We start from the raw sequence: 12,816 nt of genomic DNA on the forward strand, positions 1-12,816 counted from the left end.
AACACCACCACATTCATTGGCAATTTGTCTTTGTGTGATGGATGTGTGCTGAGAAAGAGTACGTATTTTTGAATGCTTTCTTGGAGATGTATCCATTTTATAGCTACACAAAATGAATAGAACACTGTGAATGACAACTTATTTACACTATTAAAAAATACACACTACTAATATTAATAAACATCATATAGACAAAACATGCGGCACTCAACCAAAATAGTGAACTAAAACCAAAACTATTGTGAAACTGAAACAAAAACCAAAAACTTGACAAAAATTCAGCTTGTTCAGATTAATTTGCTTGTTACTGTACCATGGATCCGGAGCCTAAATGGTTGGTGTACTTCATCCACCATGGCAGCTGCATAGTTAATACAAAAACAATATATAAACTTTTATAGAATGTTGTATATTATGTTCTGCATCACCAGTCAAATTTTACTGGAGACAAAAATTATCTTAAAGTTTTTGTTCTTGAATATTTCTGTTTATCTAGATGAAGTTCTACATCATGTAAAAATCTCAAGATCGTTTTTCTTCAATCTAAAATCTACCTTATATATATAAAATGATAAGCTTTTTATATGTAACGTTTTTTGTCAAGTTATTTGAAACGTTTTGAAACTCAGGGTCTACCCTGAGTATCGAGTCTTCAAAATTCGGGTCATCAGAATTCAAGGAGAACTGGCCTACCAGTCCGGAACTCGGAAGGGGGGGGGGGTGCTGTAGGTGCCAGAAACCCCTTTCGAGTTTTCCAAATTTGAGTCATCAGAATTGAAGGAGAACCGGCCTACCAATCCGGAACTCGGAGGGTTGGGCGCCAGAATCCCCCCTCGACACTCAGGGGCTACCCTGAGTGTCAAGTCTTCAAAATTCGAGTCATCAAAATTCAAGGAGAACTGGCCTACCAGTCCAGAACAAGGGGGAGGGGTGTAGGTGCCAGGGGAGGAGCCCCCTAGTACTTCATAAAAATATCATTCTAGGCATCCTGTAATTCTATCAATATCTGTTGGTAGTCATACAAGAGGTAAGAAAAAAATATATATAATATACATGATGGTTGGAGAAAGGAAATTTTCAGATCTAGTAGAAATGAAATTTTCCTTTCATTGCAGCAGGATTTTTAAAGTGACCATTTTAAAAACTTGAAAATGTAATGTGTTTTTTTTTTTTTTTTTGAGCAACATCCCAAATATGACTGAAGTCTAACATGAAAAGAGAGTAATGCAACATCAGTACTGCCTTATTATTGTCTAAATTGTTACGGAAAGAAAAGAAGAATCACTTTACTGTCTCTAATAAGTACTCTACACACACACACACACACACACACCAATTAAAATTTACAAAATTTCTTTGTTACAGTCATTAGCAGTGTCTACACTGTTAATGACTGCAACAAAGAAGTTACATACTACATCCTCACAGTAACTTCACTAATAACCATCAATTAGATTTAAATCAGCAGCATCCAAACTTTCTGCTTCAGGCAGATTGCCTTACTATAAAGACTAACATTTTAAACATGCCATTACATATAAATAAAACATTTTCAAATAGACATTAAGATAATATTTATTATAAAAATATTACAGGTCATTTTTATACCAGAAATACAAAATCAACATAAAAGAAAAGTATCCTAAAATACACATACATTATTTAAAAAAAAAAGAAAGAAAGAAAGAAATGCACACCACATATGCCAGCCAGCAGACTCAATTCTGTGCTGGGTTACGGTTTGAAGACTACTATCCTCCTAGTTTATCTTGAGCAAGCCATTAATACATAATCCTAAAGGTTAAAAAAAAAAGCTCTCCCTCATTACAGTAATTTACAATTCTATAATGTCTGGAAATATAAATCCATTTTTCACTGTTACTTTTAGAATTGCTACTGTTTAGAATTGTACTGAATGCAACTACCACATTTATATAAGACCTGGCTCAATGTAAAAGTTGAAATAATATTAAAAAAAAATTCAATATACAATTTTTATATTAAAACTTATATTTATATATCATAGCAAAGTTCTTATCATCAAAAGATGCATAACAAATAAGTTTGGTATTATAATAAGAAATAGTGTTCTAAATAATGAATGTCATGCCATCAGACTAATTCAACATAAAACTTCTATGGATACAGGAATAATTTACAGTGTTAATTTAACCTAAATTGAATGTGCTAGTTTTATTGTTAAACAGAATCTATCAATGTTTTTTTTTTTTAAAAATGGATGATTGGCAATATATTAGTAAGACTAAATTTGTATTTTGTTAAACTAAGAATACTGATATTTACATATTTAAAACTGGCATTAAGTTATGACATTTTGTTTGCATTAGCCACTGGCATGGAAGAGGCAAAATGGTGATTACTTTGAGATTAATTATAAAGATAGGATGATAAGTATAATCCATATAAATACAATCTAGTCATTTTTTTTTGATATGCTAACTTTTGTACAAATTATACAGCTTGAAATACAGATGAAGTTCCTCCAATTTCTGAAATATTGACTACTCAAATTATTTTTAAAATTTTCACATGACTATATATCAAAGCTTAGCTTAAATCACACTACATAACTACCATTATTTTTCAGATTTGTTATTAGAGACATGTTTTTTTTAATCACCACCACTGCAACTTCTAATGCTGAGGAATATTACACGACAATGTAACCAAAGCTTGATCTTCTTACAACAGCAAGTAGAGATTCATTACTGAAAAGGAAGTAGATACTGCTTTCAGCATACAGTAGTAAATGGAAGGTGTCTTGAGCATACATATTATGACATGCATTGTCCTCTGGAAGCATTATTTTAGTTCAATAAAATAATCTGAATTCTACTGAAAGGTGATCACATTCACTTATAATGAAAGAATGCTTTCATAGACAGAAAAATGCACAATTGAATAATAACAGTAACAATTGTATCTGTAAAATGGATCATGGTGGTATAAGTAGGACAGAGCATCTTCAGAACACTGCAATAGCAATGCATAAACACTCATTTCTGTTGTGATTTCTTATTTCTAGCATTTAAAAATGAAAAGTGGAAAATTTACGTATTACATGATTTAAAATAAAAATAGAATTTGATTGTACATTGTAATTTAAGAATTAAATTAACTAAAATAAATAAATTAAATTAATGAAGCTAGGTTTAAAAAAAAAATTATCTTTTATGGATGGCTTATTACTCATGTATATACATGATTCATTGAGTCTTCATTTCTTATAGTTCAAATATTATTATCATTTGCTATTTATATGAAATTAAAATTAATCTTGTAAGGGAGATTTGTTATATACATTTTATGACCAACAAACTTAACTCAGTTGATTTTTTTTAATTTCTGGAATAATTGCAATACTAGTATTTTAAGATATGCTGTTTATATTTTACAAAATTTCACGAGTGTGGATTTTGGGGGGAATATACATTTTCTTAACTACTTATCTTCTAAGGAAAATGACATGCCAGATTTAAAACTGTCAGGAAAAAAAAATTTACATGCTTCTTACTTGCTTCAAAAATATATATAGAGCATACTTCTTAAATTAGTTTTAATATTACCAAACAGCCAATAATATATTTAAATTATCACAGCATTTTTAAATTACATAATATACATTGTTAGCAGAACTGCATGCCAAGAAAAATGTTTTTCAAACAGAAGTAACCTTAAGTGTAAGTACACTACACAACAAGCAACTGACTATGCATATTTCCATACACATCCCCAAATAAAACTCAGGATGATGATGACCGATGCAGGTCAGTATACATGACTCAGAAACACTCTTTCTCTAAAGTTTTATCTTCATACAGAACAAAAATTTTAGCTAAAGCAAACACTTCATCAGAAAGGTTTAAATGCTTTCTACTAATATCAGAACCTTTGACTTAACAATTCAATTTTGTTTGCATTTATCTGCTGTCCAGGAAGCATGCTTCATGGCATACAATTTACAAACAATAAACACATGATTAAAAAAAAAGAAAAAACTTACAGGTGGGTATACATATATATAACCGAAAACAGGAAATAACTTTTCGTGTGAAAAGCTAGTTAAGCTATTTCACATCATCCATTGTTTTTAATGTCTATAAAGCAGAAACAGTGAAAGTATATTTAATAATTGAATTCAATGCATGGGGATAAAACACCAAGAGTTAACAAAATAATTAAATTTTGAAAGAAAAAAATCAAACAATCCTATTCAACTGTTAAAATGTGCTTTTTTATGTCCATATTAAATCTTGAGAAAGCATATTTACATTATAAATGACCATTATTACTTAAAAAAAAATCTTTTCCTTTAGATTAAACATTTGAAAAAACCACGAGCAGATGTGATGCTGATGAAACAGTATTAATCCTGCTGTAGGCACTTTGAACCTCTGCTGCTTTACCTTTATTTTTATTTATTTTTTTATAAATATATATTTTCTGGAGACAGTTACAATTTGTATGAAAAAAATTACCCAAGTTACCCCACCATGTCCTGATTGGCATAAAAACAGATATTCCATGAAAGTCAATTACATAAAAAATTCACTTCAGCTTAACGACTAATCCAGTTACCAAGCCACTGCATGGAGCGGCGTGGTGACAATGCAGATCCAACAGATACTGGTAATAAGCGATAACAGCTCCAAACTGCTAAACCAATAAGAGTAATGCGAACCGTATGCCGAATAACTTTTGCAGCAAGTGAAGTTTCAGGAACCCTATAATAATTGATTAAAATATATATCACAAATGTGTGAAAACAAACTACTAACAAAAGTACTTAACCCAAAAATACATTAAATATTTAAGAAATACCAAGATACCACTAATAGTAACAGTTTTGCTGAACATCATTTTAAGACCAAACATTCAGACTAAAACATTCAATCATTTTAAGGTTTTGTTAATATCTGATTTTTTCAAAAAAAAAGATTCGTTGTTTCTATATGTATTTCATGTTTTCTTAACACATTTGGGTCAGAGTGATAATACCTTACTTGCCATGAACCTAACCATCTGTATAAGCAAGCAATTTTGTTCCTGCGTGTCATAGGACTTTTTTAATTGTTTCTTTGATTGTAACTAATTCCACATTAAGGAGACGGGGATAGGAGAAAAGGAATGTTCTTTTTGGAATGCATTAAAAAACAATAATGAAAGAGAATGATATATCTGATTATTAGTTACTGTACTTGATTTACTAAAAGATATAAAGAATAGCAAATATAAGGAAGAGAAAGAAAAGGTCTGAATAGAAATACTTTCAGTACCGTAATAAAATGGATTATGAATAATTTACATCTGTGATATTATACATGCGCTTGTGTTACAAGTATCTGGAGGGTGGAGTGAAGAATATGTGATCCTATAAACTCTAGACCTTCATATTTGCATTTATGGTGGACATAATTAAAAAAAATTATGAATATATGGAAAAGGATTTGTTTGTGAAATATAAATCACTAACAGCCACTATACTGCAGATGCAAGAAAAATAAGTAGCTTTATTGTATTGCTGAATAAGGTACAGAGACAATTGAGGTCCGTGTAATATATTTGTCAACAAATAGTGCAATTAGAGAAAACTGAGATAAAAACCACTACCTAATGAAACATGTCCTCTCTCACAGAAACTATGCTGCATAGACTCAAGCAAAACCGTTTATTGTACCGCCAAACACAGCATCTAAATAAATATAATTGTCCTAACATTTGTCCAAATTTTTAATTACATGAAATAAGTGTTTGTCCGATTGCATTTGAAATTTTCAATGTCATTAAGACAGATCACAATGCCAACTTCAATTAAAATTCTACTGAAAGAGATGCAATAAACATGCTGCATAAATTTTGTGTCAGTGAGGCCACCTGCCAACTGATGCAAGAGCAGCGCACAAGAAAGTGGCAACAAAATTCTACCAAAAGGGTTTGCAACTAACAGGGCATGAAAAATTTGCATCAGATTGACCTGTCCACATGACATTGGCATACAAATGGTAATGAAGTCCCATCAGTATGATAAATGTGTGAAACACTTCTCGATTTGAATGTGTTAAGCCATTAAGGATAAGAAGGTATCAGATTTAGTTCTAATTCCCTTGAATAAAAAATAGCATATTAGAAAAATGGATTTAAAACTGCATCCAAACTGTTCAAAAAAAAAAGTAAATAAATAAAAAATAAATAAATAAACAATAACAGTTCTGCTACATTTATCACTTGAACTGTATATCATTTTAAAGATTAGATTTTATCAAAAGGGTTTAATGTTTACGTAGGTGTTTCATGCTTTCTTAAACTTTTAATATTAAAGGAAACAGACTAGATTTTGTGTTAATCCCTTCAAATGAAAAACAGAAGTATCTTTCTGCAAAGTCGATTTAAAATTTAAAACTTTTTAGAACTCTTCAATAATAATTGCAAAAGACAGATATAAGTGACCATATAAACAAATAGTCCTTCTTGACCTGGATAATCAGAAAATGAATACAGACTAGATTAATGATTGTTAGAATACGAAGGATAACTTCACAATACTTGTAATACAACAAGTTTGAGATCAACTAAACTCTATATAAGCAATCAATAAATGAAATACAAATGAAAATATTAATGGTTATTGTCGTAAATTGAATAAGGAAAAAATCAATTGCTAAGTAAATAAAGTTAACTGAATAGAATTCTGACAATAGTTTTAAGTGAATTAGCCTTTCAAACTAATATTTATGTTTCATTCATTAGAGAAGGTGTCATGAAATTACTAGCATCAAGAAAGAAGCACTGCAAGTAATCAAAATGATGAAAATATATGTGCAAAAACTAAATGGGTAATAAGCTATCACAACAGAAATACACAGAAACCCTTATAACAAAGGTGATCGGACAAGATGATTCTTTAAATCCATCTGTTATTTAACATAATTATGGATGAAATACTAAATCACTTAAGGAATTGAACAACGTAGATACGAATATAAATTAAATTACACTTTAATAAATATTTCTGATATTTCGGCAACGTCACGTTGCCATTTTCAAAAGGAACTTACAAAAAAAAGCACGTGCATGTAGGCACTATAACACAGTAACTGAGAATGAAGAGATGAAGCTATTGTTCTCCTAAAAGTCCTGATGGTGCTCTCTAGCGGGTTAAGTAGGTGTTCTTGGCCGTTGGGCTGAAGGTCTCCTGATGTAAGCCTCCCAAATTTGGGGCAGTCGCATACAACCAAATTTGTTGAGGTTTGGAGAGTTTTGTAGGGCTGAGGCTGATTCCATAAATAGTCTTTCGAATTTGTATTTGCTACGGTGTATCACTGTAGCTTTCTTCCACCGTATTCTGTGGCGTGTATCCAGAGCATGGTCTGCAAGACCAGAATGGCTGTACTTGTGAAAACGGATGTAGTCCTTGTGATCAGAAATTCTGATATTCACTGTCCTGCCTGTTTGGCCAAAGTAAGACGGTTTACAACTGCAAGGAACCTGGTAAACACCAGGTAGGTCTAGGGGAAGTGGTTGGTCTTTGGTCCACCAAAGACCAAAGTTCGTGATTTAAAGTGCACGAAAGCTCATCTTCGAAGGCACGAATAGCTTCGTTAATGTCCGCTAAGAGAAACAGCGTGACAGTGACTTGTTCGCGAAGCAACCCGTAGCTAGCGCGGTTATATATACGCAGAGCTTTTTGTGAAACAAAGCGGTGCTTGAATTTTACACAGTTCGGGATTACCTTATTATCTTATAATAAACCTTATAATTACCTTACAACAAATATTTCCGATATTTCGGCAACGTAATGTTGCCAAAATATCGGAAATATTTATTAAAGTGTAATTTAATTTATATTCGTATCTACGTTGTTCAATTCCTTAAGTGATTTAGTAATGCATAACCAACGTATAAGCCTGTCTACGAGAATCAACATTATCCACGGAGATACAATCACACGGAAGGCCTGCCAATACGGTAAAATGAAGTTGAAGCTGTCTAGACATTAAATTGTCTAACTTTCCTGAAACACTGTCGGGATAATAAGGTAATCCCGAACTGTGTAAAATTCAAGCACCATTTTGTTTCACAAAAAGCTCTCTATATATGACCGTGCTAGCTACGTGTTGCTTTGCGAACAAATCACCGCCATGTGATTTCTCTTAGCGAACATTAACGAAGCTATTCGTGCCTTCGAAGATGAGCTTTCGTGCAATTTAAATCATGAACTTTGGTCTATTTTACATGACGTCTCGTTTACCGCTGCAGACAAAGAATTTGAAAAAAATACAAGGCCAACAGATGAAAAAATTCGAAAAATTAAAAAAAAAAAAGAACTCTACTGTCAATCCAAAACTTGCTACCAACACTGTAATCAACCTTTCTTCAGTCACTCTGAAGCCTGATGCAATCAATGCGCTTTTACGTGGCCACAACTTCGCCATTGCTCCCAGAAAAATACCTAGTGAGGATATTATGATCTAGATCAAACGTGGAATCTGCCACCTTCCACATCAAATCGCAAACAGTGTAAGACTGGATGTAGCTTGTGTCCTCTCCAAAGCAAGATCGCCAAAAACCAACATATCCAACAAGGAATATAAAGTTCTACAGGAAATGAGGAATAATAAAGAATTAGTTATCACTAAAGCGGATAAGGGAAATGCAACTGTAGTACTTAACCAAAAGGTCTACACAGGTAAGCTTAATGCTCTTCTATTAGATCGGGCTACTTATCTCCCTATCGAATACAATCCCACCAACTCACAAATTAGAAAACTTCACAGGCTCCTTAAGAAAGTCACTTCTTGGCCTGTAGAAGTTACCAACAGATTAAAGCCGTTTAACTCTATACCCCCAGACTCCCAAAAATACATAAAGAAAATGTGCCATTATGTCCCATAGTGGGTGGCATTGATTCCCCCACATACAAATTAGCTAAACATTTGGTCAAAGAGCTCACACAATATACTGGCAACACACCATCACACATAAAAAACTCAGCCCACTTCAAAGCCAGCATAGAAATCCTGACATAATGGTCAGCTTTGACGTCTCCTCCTTATTCACAAATGTCCCACTCAAGGAAACTTTAGAGCTAATCCAAGGTAAATTTTCTCCTGATATCTCAGCCCTATTTCAGTTCCCAATGAATTCAGGCTATTTCGTTTGGCAGGGAAAATTCTACAAACAAATAGAGGAGACAGCCATGGGTTCACCACTCTCCCCACCCTTGGACAATTTCTTTATGGAGACCTTTGAAGAAAAAGCCTTATCTTCTGCCCCATAAAAACCAACCATATGGCTTTGCTACGTTGATGATGTGTTCGCTATTTGGCCACATGGCTCTGAAACACCCCTCTCCTTCTTAACACACTTAAATAACCAACACCCCAGAATCAAGTTCACCCTGGAAAAAGAGGAAAACAACAGCCTCCCTTTCCTAGACACACTAGTCACCTGCCAGCCTGATGGAACCTTGGTTTTCTCAGTTTATAGAAAACCCACCCATACAGGCAGATACATTCACCAACAATTCCCCCCCCCCCCACCTCACAACAATATGGAGTGCTAAAAACACTATACAACAGGGCTGAACTAACCTGTTTTAATGACATGGCCCTAAACACTGAACTAAATCACATCCTGAACACTTTGGAACCAATGGCTAAACCCCCCCCAAAAAATATTAAAACCTATAAACCACAGCCCCCCTACCCCCTCCACAACAAGGATTACTCTAAATCCATCACCATTCCCTACATTTGAGGCACCCACCTCAGAAAAAATTACCAAAATTTAAAAAACACATGACGCGACCTCCTGTTACAGGCCTTACAGAAAATTGGCATTCCTTATCCACTCCACCAAAGACCAACCACTTCCCCTAGACCTACCTGGTGTATACCAGGTTCCTTGCAGTTGTAAACCGTCTTACTTTGGCCAAACAGGCAGGACAGTGAATATCAGAATTTCTGAACACAAGGACTACATCCATTTTCACAAGTACAGCCATTCTGGTCTTGCAGAACATGCTCTGGGTACACACCACAGAATACGGTGGAAGAAAGCTACAATAATACACCGTAGCAAATACAAATTCGAAAGACTATTTATGGAATCAGCTTCAGCCCTAAGAAACTCTCCAAACCTCAACAAATTTGGTTGTATGCGACTGCCCCAAATTTGGGAGACTTACATCAGCAGACCTTCAGCCCAACGGCCAAGAACACCTACTTAACCCGCTAGAGGGCACCATCAGGACTTTTAGGAGAACAATAGCTTCATCTCTTCATTCTCAGGTACTGTGTTATAGTGCCTACGTGCACGTGCTTTTTTTTTGTAAGTTCCTTTTGAAAATGGCAACGTGACGTTGTCAAAATATCGGAAATATTTATTAAAGTGTAATTTAATTTATATTCGTATCTACGTTGTTCAATTCCTTAAGTGATTTAGTAATGCATAACCAACGTATAAGCCTGCTACGAGAATATGGATGAAATAATACAAAAATTTATGAAACAGAAATTAAATGGAATAAAAATTTAAAAAAAAAATTTAATTTGGTTAGATATGCAGATGTAGTACTACTTGGAGGAAATGAAGATCTCCAAAAACAATGGCAACTGCAAAAAATCAATCAATAAGATGCAAATTGGAACTGAATGAGAAAAGACTGGAACAAGTAATAAAATTTAAATACTTAGGAATAACTGTGAACAGTGAAAATATCACAGAAGAATCCCCATAGGGACTAATAAAATATAAGGATGTTTAAATTCAATTGTATAGAAAAATAAAGATCTAACAAAAGAAACAAAAGTGAAAATCTACAAATTAGTCTGACCACTATTAACTTATGCATATAAAACAAGAAAAGAAATATCAAAACTACATAGATAAACATTACATGTGAAATGAAAATGATTAGAAAAAATAGTTAAAACAAAATAAAAAAAAATTGAACAATTTATGAAGCATGTTACTTACAACCAATAAAAGAATAGATAAAAAAAAAAGATAGTTAAACTAGCTTAACTAAAATATTTAAGTAAAATAGTTGCTAGTTTAACTAAAATAGTTAAACTAGCAAAACTGGAAACCAAATACAAAAAATAAAATAAAATAAAACGATGGACAGAATAGCTGTAATGAAGTATTGAGGATGCAATAAGCTGAAGCTTAAGAAGGAGAAGAAACAGACCTTTTTAGATTCTAGTTATAAGGGAAAAAATAATAATGTATCTACTAAATTAACAGTAACCTGCAACTAAGCTTTAGGGCAGTCTATCCTCCCCACTGGTCTCAAACCTGATTGGGCAAAGAGCTAACTGCCCTCTCCTATAAAAATTCCCTGATTATGGCCTGCAGGATTCCTGATGACCACTTTTAAGTTGGCAAAAGGATAATGCATGGATGAAAGTTAACCATTATTAACTTATGCATGCAAAACAAGAATAGATAAATATTACAGGTGAAAAGAAAATTATCAGAAACATAGTTATAAAACAGAATTTAACAATATTAAAAAAAAATGAAAAGATTAATAAAGGATGTTAGTTATAACTCATAAAAGAATGTGAAAAAAAAGAGATGAAGTCTACAAGAACCTTTGAAATAGATGAGGATCACTTTCACCTAAACAGAAAATGTTAATTGCAACATGTATGTCAGAACTGTTTCAAACTGGAAAAAAAACAAGATGTTATTAATGAAATGGGAAAGTACAGAATAGATATTTTAGGAATAAGTGAACTGAGACAGACAGGTTTTGAAAGAGGAATGGTGCTTATCAGTATGAGCGCATGCTCATACTGATAAGCACCATTGTGCTGTCAAGTGGGTTATACAACCCGTGCTACAAATTTCACGTCAATTTGACCGTATACGTGGACGTGTGTCCACAGAAAGTTTTCCGGGGGGGGGGGGGGACAAGCTTGGAGACAAATAATTACATCAATAAACGTCTTTTAGCTTTTTTTTGGTGTAATTATTTGTCAATGTAAACTATAAATACATTATTTTCATTTTGCATCGATTTTAATGATCTTTAATTCTTGGAAAAAAAAAAGTATTCAGAATATTAATAGTTTTTTAGCACAATCTCATATACAGTCATACCCCAACTTCTGCGAATCTGGAGTTACGCTGTTTCTTATATGTACCTATTCCCGTCCCACTTCACACCTCACCACTAGTCGTATCTTTAGGGCGCTGGCTGCATTTGCCAGTGTCGCACATACTGTGAACAAGCACTGACGTGTTTTGCATGATCTCCATTCATACACAATTTTTATAGTCTACAAACCTTGCGATTGTTTAATGTTATGTTCAATGAAAATTTGTGAGCTAGCAAAGAAGTTCGATCTACAGGAATCCACAGTAAGAACAATCATAAAAGAAAGGTTTACAGATTTTGGAGGACATAGATTCTAATGAGGAACAAATTGAAGCCACAAAGCAAGGAATAAAAAAATCATTAGCTTGCTATGAAGAAATTTTGCATGACAAGACAGACATTATGCTGTCAGAAATCTATTAGATTTTATGAAACCATCGACATCGAAATAACTTTCTTTTTTTTTTTATGTACGAAAAACTATAATTATGATTATATTTCTTAAAAAATATAGGTGTTTTTTTTTGTAAACTTTTGGTCCTAATTGTATGTTTGTATATATAAATTACATGCAAAATTATACCCCGAGTTACGCGAATTCGACTCACGCTTTTTGTTGGTCCCACCTACTGCATAACCTCAGGGTATGACTGAATATGAAAAAAAATTGACTGGCATATTTTATTAAA

The 12,816-nt window shown here is 33.1% G+C and overlaps 1 protein-coding gene across 1 annotated transcript in view; it reads right to left on the reverse strand.

Annotated features, from left to right (window-relative positions):
- Positions 1 to 1,557: 1,557 nt before the first annotated feature.
- Positions 1,558 to 12,816, reverse strand: part of LOC150108492 (traB domain-containing protein) — a 149,891-nt gene continuing 138,632 nt past the window's right edge. The window contains exon 9 of the mRNA XM_090415905.1: positions 1,558 to 4,745. Coding sequence (XP_090272031.1) covers positions 4,580 to 4,745 — 166 coding nt within the window. The 3' untranslated portion in view covers positions 1,558 to 4,579. The remainder of the gene's footprint in view (positions 4,746 to 12,816) is intronic.

Source organism: Typopeltis vanoorti, chromosome 3 (assembly GCF_054136105.1).
Source record: "Typopeltis vanoorti isolate ZY-2024b chromosome 3, IOZ_Tvanoo_1.0, whole genome shotgun sequence".
Classification (NCBI taxonomy): domain Eukaryota; kingdom Metazoa; phylum Arthropoda; class Arachnida; order Uropygi; family Thelyphonidae; genus Typopeltis; species Typopeltis vanoorti.